Here is a 19710-nt window from a genome sequence, read left to right on the forward strand (position 1 = left end):
AGCCACTGAATGACTCAACGTCTAGATATGTCAGTGAGATCAAACATGGGTAGACAAAGAAACCCCCAAAGGAAAGAGAAGGAGGACTCTCCAGAAAAGCAGCTAAGTAATACAGAGGCATGCAACATGACAGAAAAAGAATTCAGAATAAGGGTCCTAGAGTGCATAAACCGGATGGAGGGAAAAATCGACAACCTCTGCAAGAAGCAAGAAGAAACAGATGAAAAAATCAACAACTTAAGTAAGACCCAAGAAGAAATGAAGAGTGATATAGCTGCAATAAAAAACACCATTGAAAGTATCAACAGTAGGCTAGGAGAAGCGGAGGACCGAATTAGTGAATTAGAAGACAAGGAAGCAAAACACACCCAAAATGTACTGCAATTGGAGAAAAAAATTAAAAGACAGGAGGAGAGCCTAAGGGAGCTTTGGGACAACATGAAACGAAACAACATACGAATAATAGGGGTACCAGAACAACAGAAAGATGAACAAGGATTAGAAAACCTATTCGAAGAAATAATATCAGAAAACTTCCCTGAGGTGGGGAAGAAAAAAGTCACACAAGCCCAGAGAGTCCCATACAAGGTGAACCCAAAAAGACCCACACCAAGACACATCATAATTACCATGGCAAATGTTCAAGACAAAGAGAAAATCTTACAGGCCGCAAGAGAGAGACGGAAAGTCACATACAAGGGATCTCCCATTAGATTATCAAATGATTTCTCAACAGAAACACATCAGGCCAGAAAAGAATGGACGGAAATTTACAAAGTGATGCAAAGCAAAGGACTGAATCCAAGAATACTCTATCCAGCAAGGCTATCATTCAAACTTGAAGGGGAAATAAGAAGCTTCACAGACAAAAAAAGGCTAAGGGAGTTTATCACCACCAAGCCAGCAATGCAAGGAATGCTAAAGGGACTGGTATAAAAAGAAGAAATAAAAAGCTCAGAAAGAAAACAGCCACACACACAAAAAAAGAAATGGCTACAAACAAGTACCTTTCAATAATAACTTTAAACGTAAATGGACTAAATGCTCCAACCAAAAGACATCAAGTGGCTGAATGGATAAAAAAACATGACCCATATATCTGCTGTCTACAAGAAACCCACCTCATTAGAAGGGACTCACACAGACTGAAAGTGAAAGGATGGAAAAATATCTTTCAGGCAAATGGAAAGGAAAAGAAAGCTGGGGTAGCAATACTTATATCGGACAAAATAGACCTCAAAGTGAAGGCCATAACAAGAGATAAGGAAGGCCACTTCATAATACTAAAGGGATCAATACAACAAGAAGATATAACCCTGGTAAACATATATGCACCCAATGCAGGAGCACCCAAATTCATAAAAAAAACTCCTGGAAGATATCAAAGGAGAGATCGACAACAATACAATCATAGTAGGGGACTTTAATACACCATTGACAGCACTGGATAAGTCCTATAGACAAACAATCAGCAAAGATACAGCAATCCTAAATGACTCACTAGATCAGATGGACTTAATAGACATCTTCAGAACACTTCACCCCAAAGCCAGGGAATATACGTTCTTCTCAGGTGCTCATGGGACATCTTCAAAAATAGACCACATATTGGGTCACAAGCAAAGTATCCCCAAATTCAAGAAGATTGAAATCATAAAAAGCATCTTCACAGACCACGATGGCATAATACTAGAAATAAACTACAATAAAAACAACCCAAAATACTCAAACACCTGGAAGCTGAATAGCATGCTATTAAATATTGACTGGGTTACCAATGAGATCAAAGAAGAAATTAAAAACATCCTGGAAACTAATGACAATGAAAACACAACAATCCAAAACCTATGGGACACAATGAAAGCAGTCCTGAGAGGGAAGTTTATAGCGCTACAGGCCTATCTCAAAAAACAAGAAAAAATGGTAGTAAATCATCTAACTCTACAACTCAAAGATTTTGAAAGAGAGCAACAAGAAAACCCCAGAGTGAGCAGAAGGAAGGAGATAATAAAGATTAGAGCAGAAATAAATGACATAGAGACCAAAAAAACAATACAGAAAATCAATGAAACCAAGAGCTGGTTCTTTGAAAGGATAAACAAGATTGACAAACCTCTAGCCAGACTGACCAAGAAGCAAAGAGAGAGGACCCAAATTAACAAAATCAGAAATGATAGAGGCGAAATAACAACAGACCCCACAGAAATACAAATGATTGTTAAAAAAATACTATGGACAGCTCTACTCCAACAAACTAGACAACCTGGAGGAAATGGACATATTCCTAGAAAAATACAACATTCCAAAACTCAATCAGGAAGAATCTAAAAATCTCAACAGGCCAATAACTATGGAAGAAATTGAAGCAGTCATCAAAAAGCTTCCATCAAACAAAAGCCCAGGACCAGACGGCTTCACAGGGGAGTTTTACCAAACATTCAAGGAAGAACTAAAACCTATCCTCCTCAGACTACTACAAAAAATTCAAGAGGAAGGAACACTTCCCAGCTCATTCTATGAAGCCAGCATCACCCTAATACCAAAACCAGGTAAAGACAACACAATGAAAGAGAATTACAGGCCAATATCCCTCATGAACATAGATGCCAAAATCCTCAACAAAATCTTAGCAAATCGGATCCAGCAGTACATCAGAAAGATCATACACCATGACCAAGTTGGATTTATCCCAGGGATGCAAGGATGGTACAATATCCACAAATCAATCAACGTGATACATCACATAAACAAATTGAAAGAAAAAAACCACATGGTCATATCAATTGATGCAGAGAAAGCATTTGACAAAATTCAACACCCATTTTTGATAAAAACTCTCAGTAAGGTGGGAGTAGAAGGATCATACCTCAACATAATAAAAGCCATATATGACAGGCCCACAGCCAGCACCATACTCAACGGACAAAAACTAACACCATTTCCCCTAAGAACAGGAACAAGACAGGGATGCCCGCTCTCACCACTCCTGTTCAACATAGTACTGGAAGTGTTAGCCATTGCAATTAGGCAAGAAGAAGAAATAAAAGGCATCCAAATTGGAAAAGAGGAAGTAAAACTGTCCTTATTTGCAGACGACATGATATTATACATACAAAACCCTAGAGACTCCATCAAAAAGCTACTAGACTTAATACATGAATTTGGCAATGTAGCAGAATACAAAATTAACCCCAAGAAATCTGAGGCATTTCTATACACCAATAGTGAACTTTCAGAAAGAGAGATTATAAAAACAATCCCATTTACCATCACACCAAAAAATTAAGCTACCTAGGAATAAACTTAACTAAAGAGGTAAAAGACCTTTACTCAGAAAACTACAGGACGTTGAAAAAAGATATAGAGGAAGACATAAACAGATGGAAGAACATACCGTGTTCATGGATTGGTAGAATCAACATCATTAAAATGTCCATACTACCCAAAGCAATCTATAAATTCAACGCACTTCCCATTAAAATACCAACAGCATACTTCAGAGATCTAGAACGAACTCTCCAAAAATTCATCTGGAATAAAAAAAGACCCCGAATAGCTGCAGCAATCCTGAAAAAGAACAAAGTAGGTGGGATCTCAATACCAGATATCAAGATGTATTACAAAGCCACTGTTCTCAAAACTGCCTGGTACTGGCACAAGAATAGGCATATAGATCAATGGAATAGAATAGAGAGCCCAGAAATCGGCCCGAACCAATATGCTCAATTAATATTTGACAAAGGAGGCAAGAACATACAATGGAGCCAAGATAGTCTCTTCAATAAATGGTATTGGGAAAATTGGACAGATATATGCAAGAAAATGAAACTAGACCACCAACTTACACCATACACAAAAATAAACTCAAAATGGATAAAGGACTTAAATGTACGACAGGAAACCATAAAAATTCTAGAAGAATCTAAAGGCAACAAAATCTCAGACATATGCCGAGGCAATTTCTTCACTGATATAGCTCCTAGGGCACTTGAAACGAAAGAGAAAATGAACAAATGGGACTACATCAAAATAAAAAGCTTTTGCACAGCAAAAGAAACCATCAACAAAACAACGAGAAAACCCACTGTGTGGGAAAACATATTTGCCAATGACATATCTGATAAGGGCCTAATCTCCAAAATTTATAGGAAACTCATACAACTTAACAAAAGGAAGATAAACAATCCAATCAAAAAATGGGCAAAGGACCTAAATAGACACCTTTCAAAAGAGGACATTCAGAAAGCCAAGAGACATATGAAAACATGCTCAAAGTCACTAATCATCCGAGAGATGCAAATCAAAACAACAATGAGGTACCATCTCACACCTCTCAGACTGGCTATCATCAACAAATCAACAAACGGCAAGTGCTGGAGAGGATGTGGAGAAAAAGGAACACTTGTGCACTGCTGGTGGGAATGCAGACTGGTGCAGCCACTATGGAAGACAGTATGGAGTTTCCTCAAAAAACTGAAAATGGAACTCCCATTTGACCCTGTGATCCCACTTCTAGGAATATATCCCAAGAAACCAGAAACACCAATCAGAAAGGATATATGCACCCATATGTTCATAGCAGCACAATTCACCATAGCTAAGATCAGGAAACAGCCTAAGTGCCCATCAGTAGATGAATGGATTAGAAAACTGTGGGACATCTACACGATGGAATACTATGCTGCTGTAAAAAAGAAGGAACTCTTACCATTTGCAACAGCATGGATGGAACTGGAGAGCATTATGCTAAGTGAAATAAGCCAGTCAATGAAGGAAAAATACCACATGATCTCACTCATTCATGGATAATAGAGACCATTATAAACTTTTGAACAATAATAGATACAGAGGCAGAGCTGCCTCAAACAGATTGTCAAACTGCAGCGGGAAGGCCGGGGAGGGTGGGTGCAGGAGGTAGGGGGGTAAGAGATCAACCAAAGGACTTGTATGCATGCATATAAGCATAACCAATGGACATAAGACACCGGGGGATAGGGGAGGCTAGGGGACTGTCTAGGGCGGGGGAAAAAAATGGACACATATGTTATACCCTTTGTAATACTTTAAGCAATAATAAAAAAAAAAGAAATAGGTTATCACAAAAAAGTGTACAGAATGTTTACAGAAGCATTATTCACAAGAGCCAAAAGGTAGAAACAACCAAAATGCTCATTAACTGATGAATGAACAAACATAATGTTCATATAATGGAATATTATTGGGTCATAATAAATATAAAATACTGATACATACTACAACATGGATGAGCCTAAATTTTTAAAAACCAGCAACAAAAACCCACATATGTGATTCTATTTATATGAAGTGTCCAGCATAGGCAAATTTACAGAGACAGAAAGTAGATTAGAAGTTGCTTTGAGCTAAGGGGAGTGGAATGGTAATGTTAAAAAGTACCATATATTTAAGTTGACAAAAATCCTACATAATAAAACCCTAATATGCAAGTCAACCGAATGGCAGAACGACTGGAATGTTGCTGGCAGACACTCAACACAGGAGCTGCCCTCTGGTGGTCAGTGCGCTCCCACAGGGGTAGCACTGCTCAGCCAGAAGCCAGGCTCATAGCTGGCAAGCACAGTGGTGGTAGTGGGAACCTCTCCCACCTCTGTGGCAGGCAGACATCCCCCGAGGGGTCCGGACTGTGAGAGGGTGCAGGCCAGGCTGAGGGACTCCCCCCTCCCCCAGTGCACAAATGTTGTACACCGGTCTTCTATTAATCTAGGTAATATAATGATGGCTGCACATATCTCTGAATGTCCTAAAAACAATTTTTTCCATTTCATTGAGTTATGATTGACATAATTTAAGGCATACAGCATAATGACTTCATATACATATATTGTGGAATAATGACCATAATAAGTTTAGTTAACATAAATCACTGTACATAGCTAAAAATATTTTTCTTTCTGTGTGATTAGAACTTTAAGAATCTACACTCTTGTTTATCTTATAACTGAGAGTTTGTATCTTTTGAGCACCTTCAACTAAAACCCCCAACCTCAAACTCTGCCTCTGATAACCACAAATCATTTCTTGTTTTTCTTGAGTTTGGGCATTTTTTTAGATTCCACATATAAGTGAGATCATACAGTATTTTTCTTTCTCTGTCTGACATATTTCACTTAGCATACTGTCCTCAAAGTCCATCCATCTTGTTGAAAATGGCAAGATTTTCTTCCTTTTTATGGCTGAATAATATCCATTCTATCTATTATCTAGCTATCTATCTATCCATGCCACATTTTTTATCCATTTATCTGTTGACAGACACTAGGTTGTAAAAATGATAGAATTGCACATTTTAAATGGATGAATTAAATAGTATGTGAATGATATGTCAAATGAGGGGAGAGAGAGAGAGAGAGAGAGAGAGAGAGAGAGAGAGAGAGAAGAGGTGGGGAAAGGAGGGAGGAAATGAGGGAGAAAGAAAAAAAAATACAGTAGTCCACATACTTAGGCAGAGAATTAATGGATCAAGGAAATTAAATTTTAAGAGCTTCTTGATATTTTCCACAAAGGGATCTTGTGGGTTGTTCAGGGAATCGATGTTCACTCCAAATGATGTGCCAGTAATCACATCCATGCTGTAGGCCCCAAACATGCTGAGTAGAAAAATAAAGACATAGAAAATTAAAATCAGCACCTCTTTACTATCCTTATCCAACACATACAATAGGAAGGACATGTAAATTCATATGACCAGGCAGACAGGTAAAGAGCTACACAACTGTCAAAACCATCGGCTGGATCATCTAAAGAATCTATGCTCCTGTCACAGTCAATCATGAGGTGTTTATCAGATGCCAGTGATACAGCTGGCCCTGTGCTGGTTTATGGGGACACCAAGGCAAGTTAGACCCACCTGTGAGCAATAGGTCAGTCAGAGGAAAGGAGACCCATAATCAGGCAAATTACAGTAGTGTGTTTTGAGTCTGGACAATAGTAGCTATACTGTGCTGGAGCAGGACCAAGGGTAGGTAATGATTCTTCTCCGAGGAGTAAAGAAAGGTGATATTGATCTGGGTCTTGCCTCACCACAATGTCTATACTCAGAGCTGATTCCACTTTAGCACCTGACAGAACAGCAGCACCCTGGTCTGAGTTGCCAGGAATGCCATCACTCCTTCTCTGCACTCCTGCTAAAGCTCCTGAAAGACCCACTGTCCTCAAGTCCAGTGATCTCAGGGGCACATTCATTTCTGTAAAATGTAAGAACTAAGAATGTTTCTGGTTTAAGAAATAATTTTAAAAATCACCCCAAAATCAATTTGAGGGAATCCCATAGGTAAGTGATCATATGTCCCCAGTTTCCCCAGATCAGTCCCCCTTTACCTGTGCTGTTCCTGCATAGTTAAACACATCTTAATTTAGACAATAAATGACATGCTCACCTACCCATAGTCTATACAGGACCTTCTTTAATTTGAGAGTAAAGAAAGGAGAAGTGGTGGGAAGGTTTAATATTTCATATTTTGCTGATATCCTCACCAAAATCATGAAGTTATTCCAAGTTCCACATTGTAACTTCCCTGCTCCACCCACTGCTCACTAATACATACCAGTGCCTTCCCCTGCCAGTATTTCACATCCTCTACACTGAAAACTTTGGTACAATCATGTTTCTACTTTCTAAACTATGTATTTTTGTCTTCAGGAATATCCAAGGTGACAAGTAAGCAGACAAATTAATCCTGGTTCATGTACACAGGAGAAGATCTTTCTCTCTTGGCTGCCCTGCTTTTTGGAGGAGCCACATCCTCTTGGGTAGCCCATTGGAGTTCTAACACCACACACCCACTTCTGTCTGGTCATTACAGTAATTCAGTGGGAATTGGGTTCTGGCAGGCGGCTGGGGGTGGGGAGGTGGGGGGGGGGTCTTGAGGACGAGCTCCAAATCCCAGCAGCTGGCCTCCTACTTACTCTTTCAAGGTGATGGGCTTGCCTTTCTCTGCTTCCTTCCTCATGTTGCTGACCAACCCATCTGCATACTGGCCAATGATGGGGAACATCTAGACACAAAATACAACAACACCCGCAGTTAAGTGGGAAGACTCGAGTACTAGAAGGCCTGGCTTTCTCAAGCATGGAGCAGTAAGTGATATCTTATAATGAATCTTATAATGTCACTTCTAGGACATAAAGATAAAAGACCATTATTAGGAAGCTCAAATTCAGCAGGTTACCCTTGGAAAGAAACGATCTTACTTTCTACCTGTCCCCAGATGTATTATTTAAGTTTCAAATTAAGTATCCTCTTATACGCTTACCTCCTTGAGCTTTCCACTGGTGAAGGTTGGAGATAGCAATGTTCGTATTCTCTTCCAAGTTTCATCCTCAGCTATAGAGATGGCACTTTTCATAAACCCCACTGCAGGAAAAGGCTAGAATTAAAAGCAAAAGACATTTTGCCCTGCATAAGTTTTGGAGTTTTCAACAATTGAAGAAAATTTGTTAAATGGGCATCAATTATTCAATAAATATTTAGTGACTATCTACTTAGTAGCAGGCCCTATGCTAGATACTGAATAAATACTTATCCCCAACGCCTAGCATCTCATGAAGGTGCAGGAGACATCCAGCCTCCTGATGTGGTTTCCAGCCTTTATTCTAATCATATTTTTCAGTGCAAATGACCCATGTGTTAGGGAAATGGCTTTTTCAGGGGAATACATAGGAATGAGTCCTAGTATATCCTCCAGGGCTGTGCAGAATAGAAAGGGATTCTTGACTGATAGCCAGATAGCTTTGGCAAATTGTATATTGCCTCAGACCAGTTGTTTTTTACTTATATATACAACATAAGCAACCTGAAAAAAAGAATGTCTTGATATGGTGTTTTTTTTAAAAAAAGTACAGTGGGGCCTTGACTTAGGAGTGTCCGGACTAACGAGTTTTTTGAGATACTAGCTGTTTCTCCGCCAATTTTTTGCTTTGAGTTGACAGAGTAATTTGAGTTAACGAGGTCCTTAACGAGCTCGGTCTCAGAACGAAATAAGCTGGTAAATCAAGGCCCCACTGTAGTTAATACTTAAAAGATTAGGAATCTCTTTGTTATTATTAAAAATAATAAAATTACATGGAAATCCTTATATTTTTCCACCAGGGATAGAAGAAGGAAAAGGAAGAGATAATTCTATTTCTCGGGCTGGGACTGGCCTATCAAGCCACCCTACTTGAGACTTACTTCCATCTTTTAACACTATGTTTTGTTTTAAAATGTCTATCTCCATTATGCATTCATGATTTTAAAAAAAACTCACCAACTAGGAAGAGAGAGAAAGTTTCTCAACTTGATAAAGAGCATCTACAGCTAACATCACATTTACTAATGAAAGCCTGGAGTAACATCACTAAGATGGCAAGGTCAGAGACTCCAGCTTCTGTTGCCCCACAAAGAACAATTAGACAGCTATCCGCACACAAAAATAGGTCTAGGAGAGTTCAGTAGTTCACTCAAGAATCTTCAGCCACAGAGTGGAGAAAAACACACACAAACAACCCTGAGAATAACTGAACAAAATGGGTAGGGAGAATAGTTTCCTTTTGCCTGCATCATGTCACCCCCCAGGCCAGCACCGCTCGGTGCCTGGAGGGAACTCCGCAGCCTGAGAGACTTGCCCTTGCTGCGGAAGGAACAGCAGGGTAAGTGCCAATTTTCTCTACCCTTTCAGGGCGCTGTACAAATGGCCTGCTTCAGTTTCACTATGCCCACTCTGCTGGCTTAGATGAACAATCTAGTGACAGCAAAGAACAAAGAAGAAGAGTAGGAACTGCTAGTCATGATTTCCCACGTCCTGCTCTGCAGAAGACCCCACCAGCCCTCAACAGCTGCTGAGGAAACCAATAGCCAGCACAGCCTCTGTGAACACCCTGCTGGCTTTGCTGCTGATAGTTCCACAGGATTTCACACTGGCAGATTCTAGCACCCTGAGCCCTGCCTTCCCGCCCTCCACGCTCACTAGAGCTGCCCCGAGTTGTGCTACCACCCTGAGTCATGGGATCTACTCCAGCAGCCAACACTGGCGTTCGTGGCTGGGCTTGTGCATAGTACCAGCCCAGTTCCCTGCAGCTGTTCGGGGAGTGCTGAGTTATCAGGGTGGCTGCCTGAAGGTCCAAACCATGCACCTTTGGAGAGATTAACAAACCCAAACTCCCTTGTAATCTGCTCCAGCCCAGCCCCTCCTAAATAGGACCTGCCCTTGTTTCCAACAAGTCCTACAGTCCACTTCTTCTCAAGATACATATTGCTAGGGGACTTGGCAGGTCAGAACCTGTCCCTCCCACCTGCTAGCACATGACACCAAGCTCAGACAACAGTCTTTTGGGCCAGTTCAAGCCTCCACCAGAAACATTAACTTTGTTTCACAGATAAACAAGCATGTGAGGTATGTGCCCGAGGATCTGGGGTCCAGGTGGGTGTGCAGGTGGGGCTGCTTTAGTCTAACTGTAAGGAGACATGCACAGATATAGTGGTTTAGGAAGACAATACGAGGGCCATTCAGAGAGGAGGCCTGTATTTTTGTGCTGGCCTCCCCGCCCTGCTTTCCTTCCCGCTGCCATTTCCCGCTCTGCAGCCCAAGACAGTCATCTTCTGGGCAAGCCTGCCACACACTCCCCCGAGCTGGGCATGAGCTGGTTCCTGGATCCTTCCCTTAGGAGGAGGTGTGTGTGTGTGTTGGCGGGGGGAGCGGGGTGCAGGTGATGGATGAAGGATAGCCTTTTCACAAATGGTGTTGCAGCAAATAGACATCCATAGGGGGAAAAAGAACCTCGACCTACAGTTCACACCTTATACAAGAATTAGAACAAGATGGATCATATTCTTAAATGTACAATATAAACCTATATAATATTTAGAGAAATAGAAGAAAATCTTTGGGGCCTAGGGCTATGAGAAGAGTTTTTGAACTAGGGCACAAAAAGGCAACCCATAAAAGGAAAAATTGATAAATTGTCTTCATCAATTAAAAAAAATGTTTGCACTGCATAGGACTCTCATAAAGGAAAGGGTAAGCTACACACTGTGATGATAAAAGAATAATAAGAGGAAGACTTATGGTGATGGAACAGTTCTGTCTTCATTGTGGTGGTAGTTACACAAATCTATATGTATGATAAAATTTTATAAGCAACACACACACACGAATGAGTGCAGATAAAACTATCGAAATCTGAATAAGCTCTGGATAGTACCAATGTGAAATATCTGCTCTGATATTGTGCTGTAGTTATATAGGACATCATTATTGGGAGAAACAGAATGAAGGGTACATGACATGGGACCTACATGGATATATTTTCTGACAACTTCCTGTTTATTATTTTTTTAATATTAAATATAAATAACAATTTAGTTTTAAAAGGAATGAATACCTACCCGCCGATTTGTGAAGACAGAATAACATTCTTTCACTAGGATTGCTTTGATCATGTCTGGATCCGTGATCGCCAACACAGGCTGCCGACCATCATAGAACCTAAGTTGGGGAAAAAGAGCTGATTAAAATGAACAGGACAGCCCAGGTGGTTTGGCTCAGTGGTTGAGCATCAACCTCTGAATCACGAGGCCACGGTTCAATTCCTGGTCAGAGCACATGCCCGGGTTGTGGACTCGATACCCAGAAGGGTGTGTGCAGGAGCCTGTGTTCAATGATTCTCATCATTGATATCTCTACCTCTCTCTCCCTCCGACTTTGTTCTTCTTTCTCAGGATTGCTGTGGCTATTCGGGGTCTTTTTTAATTCCAGATGAATTTTTGGATAGTTTGTTTTACGTCTTTGAAATATACCATTGGTATTTTAATGGGGATTGCATTGAATCTGTAGATTGCTTTGGGTAGTATGGACATTTTAATGATGTTGATTCTGCCAATCCATGAACATGGTATGTTCTTCCAGTTGTTTATGTCTTCTTCTATCTCTTTTTTCAATGTCCTGTAGTTTTCCGAGTACAGGTCTTTTACCTACTTAGTTAAGTTTATTCCTAAGTATCTTAATTTTTATGGTGTAATGGTAAATGGGATTGTTTTTTTAGTTTCTCTTTCTGTGAGTTCATTATTGGTGTGTAGAAAGGTCATAGATTTCTGGGTATTAATTTTGTATCCTGTTACATTGCCAAATTCATTTATTCAGGTGGTGTTTTTGTGGGAATTTTCTATACCAGTCTTTATAATTGTTTGTGTGTTTCAAATATTTCATTATCAAGTTATCAAAAAGAAAGTTAAATTAGTGAATAGATGAAGGCCAGTAAATTATCTGAGAACAGAAAAAAAAACATACACACCCAGTTACTTTAAAATATACTTTTGAAGATATATAAAAACATAAAAAATGCATATGACAAAGTATTAGATGAAAAGTGTAGACATACTGATCACAAATACAAGAAAATATGTCTGCAAATACAAAAGACTTGGAATGCTAAAAAAATAGAGTAGAAATATGAGTGATTTCTTTGCCCTATTTTCTAAAGCGTGTTTACTGGTTTACAATTGCTTAAAGGAAGTATTTTAACTATTAGAGAGAAGTCCTTGGTTGGTAGAATCAGGTTTAGAAACATTTAAAACAAAGGACAAAGAGAATAAAACATATAAAGGAGCATGCACTATTCATTTAAAAATATTTTCTTTTCATTATATTTATTCTATCTGTGGGTCCCAAGTGGGCCTCGCGCCCCATGTAGGAGACATCAGCCAGCAGCAGGGCCACTTTTAACACACACACCACACAAGCTGACTCTTTCTGGGATATTTCCCAACCTGGCCATTTCCTAACAGGTTTACTATAAGTTGAATTACATGAGGTTTGCTATAAGTTTAGTAACACTGTCCTCTAGCATTTTATTTTTTACTATAAATCATTTCATTAACTAGAATATAATAGGAAATTTCCCACAAGTCTTATCTATTCTTTCTTTGACTCCTCAGAGGACTTTCTAACCGTTTTGTGATCCCATATAAAAATGGATGAGGACCCCTGCACTTAATGCTGCCCATTTCCAAAAAATCTTCTGAAGCTCAGAAGGTGTAAGGGGGTGTCAAGTACATTTAGTGTTGAAGCAGTGATATAAGTAATTGCGGTGGCACTTAGATTGGTCAGATTGATTGACTATATTTCTTGGATAATCATCCCCATCATGTTTTCCAAAAACAACTGGGTGGAGAGACACAAGGTTTTGGGTAACCCTCTACATTTATGACCTCACACCAGCCTTAGAGTTTGTTACAATATCAGGCAACATTCAGATTCCTGGGCTCCAGCCCTGACACTACGGATTCGGTGCTGCTGGGGACTAAACCCCGAGAATCTGCATGTTGTTGTTTTTTTATTAAATCTTTATTGTTCAGATTATTACATTTGTTCCTCTTTTTTCCCCCCATAACTCCCCTCCTCCCAGTTCCCACCACACCCTCCGCCCTCACTCCCCACCCACTGTCCTCATCCATAGGTGCACGATTTTTGTCCAGTCTCTTCCTGCATCTCCCACACCCCTTTCCCCCCCAAGAATAGTCAGTCCATTCCCTTTCTATGTCCCTGATTCTATTATGATCACCAGATTATTTATTCACTTGATTCTTAGATTCACTTGTTGATAGATGCATGTTTGTTGTTCATAATTTGTATCTTTACCTTTGTCTTCTTCTTCCTCTTCTTAAAGGATACCTTTCAGCATTTCATATAATACTGGTTTGGTGGTGATGAACTCCTTTAGCTTTTCCTCATCTGTGAAGCTCTTTATCTGACCTTCAGTTCTGAATGATAGCTTTGCTGGATAAAGTAATCTTGGTTGTAGGTTCTTGGTATTCATCACTTTGAATATTTCTTGCCATTCCCTTCTGGCCTGCAAAGTTTCTGTGGAGAAATCCGCTGACAGTCGTATGGGTACTCCCTTGTAGGTAACTGACTGTCTTTCTCTTGCTGCTTTTAAGATTCTCTCTTTGTCTTTTGCAATTGGCATTTTAATTATGATGTGTCTTGGTGTGGTCCTCTTTGGATTCCTTTTGTTTGGGGTTCTCTGCGCTTCCTGGACCTGTAAGTCTATTTCTTTCACCAGGTGGGGGAAGTTTTCTATCATTATTTCTTCAAATAGGTTTTCAATATCTTGCTCTCTCTCATCTTCTGGCACCCCTATAATTCTGATGTTGGTACGCTTGAAGCTGTCCCAGAGGCTCCTTACACTATCTTCGTATTTTCGGATTCTTTTTTCATTTTGCTTTTCCAGTTGGGTGTTTTTTGCTTCTTCGCATTTCAAATCTTTGACTTGATTCTTGCGCTCCTCTGGTCTGCTGTCGGGTGTCTGTATAATATTCTTTATTTCAGTCAGTGTATGCTTAATTTCTAGTTGGTTCTTTATCACAACATCGAGGGTCTCATTAGTTTTCTTGAGGATCTCACTACATTTATCGGCGGCTTCTAGACAGTTCTTGAGAGACCTTAAAAGTGTGGTTCTGAACTCTATATCCTCCATGGACAATTTTGTCCTGTTTCTTTGTCTCCACATTTTTAATGCTTTCTTGGTGCACCCCCTAGTGGTCTTTGTGCGCAGTCTTGTAGTTAAGCCTTGATTGTTGTCGGCAATACCAGGGGTGATTTGACCTCCAGGCTAACTGGCTATGAGAGAATCTGCATGTTTAACACACTCTCCAAGCTGGTTCTTATACACACCCAAGTACGAGAACCACTTTCTAAAGAAAGTGACTCCATGCAGACCTCACAAGTAGTCAATATTGGGAGGGCAGTTGGAGCTGGGCCAGTGGTGACCCAGTGCTGTATGTTCCCTCTACTCCATCACGTAGTCTTTCTGGACCCTGCCAGCTCAGTAGAACCTTATGGTTTCTGAGGATTTGAAGAGTATGAGAAAGTACTGAGAAGCAAAGTCTTTCCCCCTTTGCTTCTAGGACACAACACCACGTTACACCTCTCCTGCGGCTCTCACCAAACCTCCAGCAGCTCCGAGTGGGAACAGCCGCTACAACTGGCCAAGACCACTTTGCAAAATCCTACATCTCTTCAAAGTCAGTAGAATAGGGTAGGTAACGCAATACTTGTATAAACTAAACCTCTATTGAGAAGTCTTGGCTTAAACATTTTTTAAAACCCAAATTCCATATGTGTGGAGGAAGTAAAAACAAAGCCAAGCAGACATGGTTTCCCATTCTGTTTACCTAGATGGCAAACTGCGGCTCGCGAGCCACATGCGGCTCTTTGGCCCCTTGAGTGTGGCCACGAAGTTTCAATCACACTTTACATGCAGGCCCACACATAGTATTTTGTGGAAGAGCCACACTCAGGGGGCTGCAGTTTGCCGACCACTGACCTAGACCCACAGCCCTTTTTCAAAAGGATATAACAAATCAAATTTAAAATGAAGAATTTTGGATTTTAATTAATAGTCAATCATGTGGGTAAGAGATTATGATAGACATTTATGAGGATAGTTCAGGGGTGGGCAAACTTTTTGACTCGAGGGCCACAATGGGTTCTTAAACTGGACCGGAGTGCCGTGCCGGAACAAAAGCATGGATGGAGTGTTTGTGTGAACTAATATAAATTCAAAGTAAACATCATTACATAAAAGGGTACGGTCTTTTTTTTCAATAGTTTTATTCATTTCAAATGGGCCGGATCCGGCCCGCGGGCCATAGTTTGCCCACGGCTGGTTTAGAAGGATCTGCCCTGGCCAGGTGGCTCAGTTGGTTGGAGTGTTGTCCTCCACAACAAAAGGTTGTGGGTTTGATTTCTGGTCAGGACATGTGCAGGAGACAACAAATCAATGTTTCTCTCTAACATTTCTGTCTCTCTCTCTCTCTCTCTCTCTCTCTCTCCCTCTCCCTCCCTCTTTCCCTTTCTCCTTTAAAATCAATAAAAACATAGCCTGAGGTTAGGATTTTATTAAAAGTTTGAAAGAAGAAGGGTCTGAAATAATGCATTTCATTCAATTAAAAGAGACCTAAGGGAAGAAAATTGGAGACGAGGGGAATAATGAGACACTGGACAGAAAGTGATGCCAGGAGTCCCTAGGCCATTAAAGTCTTGAGAGTATGATAACCTGAAACTCCCCATCCTGATTCCAAATGCAGCCTGGACACCTGGTGACATCTGGGGTCCTAGAGGACAAGCCTCCAAAAGCTTTCCAATAGGCTTTGAGCTGAGATTGTCCTCCACACCAGGGAGGCCCTCATCATAACAGCAAGTCTATCCAATGGGAGTTTCCCAAATACTCACCCCCACATGTTTCCATACTTTTTAAAACAGTCCATGTCAAAAGACCCAAAACCCTGCAAGGAGAAACAAAATTAGATTATTAACCTAAATGTACTGAACTCTACTTCTAACTGGGACCAATATTACTCAAATCCCTTGAAATTAGGCTTACTGTCTTTCATGGGCAGATAGAAGGAAGCTCTTCTGCAGAGGTGTCTTGAGGAACAGAGAGAAAATGGAGATGTTTGAAACACAGAATTTAAAATCACTCTTGAATTTTCTCCAAGTAGTGTTGACACTCGACTTACCCTTGTCTATGATACTAACTCCTTGTCTTTTTAACGGGTTTTTGTTGTGCATGTGTTGTCTCTAAAGTCTCATAACCCCAGAATTATTACCTTCATAGACTCCAGAAGTGAAGCTGAGGGAGAGTAAGAGGGACCTGCACACTCTCTGACCTCCTGGTCAAGCATCCTTTTCATTTATCTCAGGAGCCCCAGCAGCATTAGGAAGTTTAAGACACCAGGGACCACTTTTAGTCTAGCAGGTTTAAACACGTCTAAGGCATCTTTGTTGAGTGGGAAGTGAGTGAGTGAGTGAATGAATGACCGAGTGACTCGCTTTCCAGTTTTCTACCTCAACACAGAAAATATTGGTAAATGTCACCACTCCAGAAGGACAGAGCAAATTAAAACACTTTTTCTGTGTTTTCACTTCTGTAATTTAAAAATCACATCTTCCTGTTGCTAAGTTTCAGATATTTGATATTTTAATTATGCAAAGGAAGGTCCCAGAAATGTGGGTCTTGGGGTACATCCATAAGGAGTTGGTCTGGGGAAGGTAGACAGGAAATTACTGTCTCTTCAGTAGGGAAAGTTCTTAGACTAATAAAGGCATTGAGACCTCACCTGGGAGAATGAGCATCTGAGAATCAAGGCTCTCTTTCAGGAAAGAAAATCTGAGGCAGAGAGCAGCCTGCACAGAAGACTCTGCCCGCTGGCCTAATAAACGTGAGCTCATAGCTTTCCGTCTAAGGGTTAGGCCCTGGGCGAAGCATTAGGGCTGTATTAATCACAAAGGCACTGCCAAAATTAACACTCCATGTGTCACCTAGGACATTCCATTCAGTTAATTTTAAAAATATATATTTTTTATTTATTTCAGAGAGGAAGAGAGAGGGAGAGAAATATCAATAATAAGAATCATTGATTAGCTGCCTTCTGCACACCCCCTACTGGGGATAGAGCTCACAACCCAGGCATGTGCCTTTGACCAGAATCAAACCCGGGACACTTCAGTCCACAGGCCAATGCCCTATCCACTGAGCCAAACCGGCCAGGGCCATTTAGTTTAATTTAATTTTAAAATAATTTTGTCAAATCATCTTTTTTCTAGTAATTTCATATAACTCTGCTTTTGGTTTAGTTTCTTTTTTTTTAAACCCTAACTTGGGCTGCCTAATACACTGACGTTTCAAAGCTATCCAAGAGGAGTCAAAAAAAGGCTACCTAGAGCCATGGTCAGCAAACCACGGCTTGTGAGTCACATGTGGCTCTTTGGCCCCTTGAGTGTGGCTCTTCCACAAAATACCACGTGTGGGCGTGCACGTACAGTGCGATTGAAACTTTGTGGCCCATGCGCAGAAGTCGGTATTTTGTGAAAGAGCCGGTTATTTGTGGAAGAGCCACACTCAAGGGGCCAAAGAGCCGCATGTGGCTTGCGAGCCGCGGTTTGCCGAGCCATAGTTTGCCGACCACTGCCAACTCCATAGGACCTTATTGATATAAGTAATTGTGGTGGCACTTAGATTGGTCAGATTGATTGACTAGGTCAGGGGTCCTCAAACTTTTTAAACAGGGGGCCAGTTCACTGTCCCTCAGACCGTTGGAAGGCCAGACTATAGTTTTAAAAAAACTATGAACAAATTCCTATGCAAACTGCACATATCTTATTTTGAAGTAAAAAAACAAAATGGGAACAAATACAATATTTGTATTTGCATGTGGCCCGCGGGCCATAGTTTGAGGACCCCTGGACTAGGTCCTAGACCAGTGATGGCGAACCTATGACACGTGTGTCAGAAGTGACACGTAAACTCATTTTTTTGGGTTGATTTTTCTTTGTTAAATGGCATTTAAATATAAAAAATAAATCTCAAAAATATAAATCTTTGTTTTACTATGGATGCAAATATCAAAAAATTTCTATATGTGACACCGCACCAGAGTTAAGTTAGGGTTTTTCAAAATGCTGACATGCCGTGCTCAAAAGGTTCGCCATCACTGGCCTAGAGCGTATCCTGTGGGCAGGAAAGTCTTTCTCTAGCACATCCGACTTCATGGGGCACTCCCAGGCGTCCCTCATGCTTCTCTCCTAATCCTAAGTGTGAGTCTGTCTTCCTGGGAACCTGCACCTCGCAGAAAGAAAATGCTCCTCGCGATGCTCACAAACAGGGACAAGGCTGGAGCTGGATCAGCTGAGAGCTCTGCTGCCCCACTGAGCCAACCCCTGAGGCTCCTGACAGCGGCCACTGAGCCTGGGGTAAACCTGGCCTGCGCAGGGCGGGGCCTATGGTGCCTTTTCTGGAGAGTGTGAAACCTCAGAACTTCCTCCTGAGCAAGGCCCTTTCACTAGGGAACTCAGCTGCAATTTGGAACCATAAGCAGCAAAAGAGGAAGCGCAAACAGCACTCACCTTACGGTAGGCCAGGGCAGTGCCCACAAAAGGTAGGGGTGTCGGCCCCGGAATTCCCAGCTTCTTAAAAAGTCCATGTGTAGAGGTCCCATATCTATAAAGTGAAAGAGAAAGCCCGGTTACAGATTATGGATCAGGTCCTGGGGCTGCCCAGCACTGACTCAGAACTGCAACAGCCATATGGAGTGAACATGTCGGTGATCAGTAGTAACAACAACTCCCACACCAATAATTGCCATGGCAAATCAATTAAACCCACTTCTGCTTCTGAACTTTCAACATGTTACATAAACTCTCAAGGGAGGCCAAGCAATGGAGTGAATGTGCCAGCAACATCGATCCCACCTTGTGATCTGGCCTAGTGTCTAAACCACATAGTTCCATAGCAAGGCAGAAGGGGGCTAAATTAACTTTTCTTTCCAGCTTCCTCTTTTTGGTAAAGAAAGGCTGCTTTTGGTGCAAATAAAGGGGCTAACAGGAAAGCCAATCATTTTTATTGCACTTACATTGTGTTGCCAACAGAGGGCATTGTCTACTCTACAGCTACTCACTCATGGTGCAGCTGCTGTACCAGTGTCTTCTAAGACGACTATGTTGTTTAGTCAGTGGTGCCAGTGTCTAGTGACAGACCCAGACCACACAGTATGACTTTGATGGTATCCCTATCCCCAGGCTTCAAGCAGATGAGATGCCTGCACTGTTGCCCTCTTATTGACCTCCTGTGAGGCCAGGACCAGGAGTATCTGGTAGAAATATTCTCCCAACCCATCCAGGCTGCTACCTGGATGCC

At 41.1% G+C, this 19710-nt stretch overlaps 1 protein-coding gene across 1 annotated transcript in view; it reads right to left on the reverse strand.

The window, feature by feature from the left end:
• The window catches only part of LOC132232294 (cytochrome P450 3A12-like), a 46879-nt gene that overhangs the window by 25506 nt on the left and 1663 nt on the right, over positions 1-19710 (reverse strand). Inside the window, exons 2-7 of the mRNA XM_059691751.1 lie at positions 18921-19014; positions 16248-16300; positions 11402-11501; positions 8292-8405; positions 7945-8033; positions 6478-6626 (exon numbers count right to left, since the gene is read on the reverse strand). Of these exons, the coding sequence (XP_059547734.1) occupies positions 6478-6626; positions 7945-8033; positions 8292-8405; positions 11402-11501; positions 16248-16300; positions 18921-19014 (599 nt within the window). The remainder of the gene's footprint in view (positions 1-6477; positions 6627-7944; positions 8034-8291; positions 8406-11401; positions 11502-16247; positions 16301-18920; positions 19015-19710) is intronic.

Source organism: Myotis daubentonii, chromosome 4 (genome assembly GCF_963259705.1).
Source record: "Myotis daubentonii chromosome 4, mMyoDau2.1, whole genome shotgun sequence".
Taxonomy (NCBI): Eukaryota; Metazoa; Chordata; class Mammalia; order Chiroptera; family Vespertilionidae; genus Myotis; species Myotis daubentonii.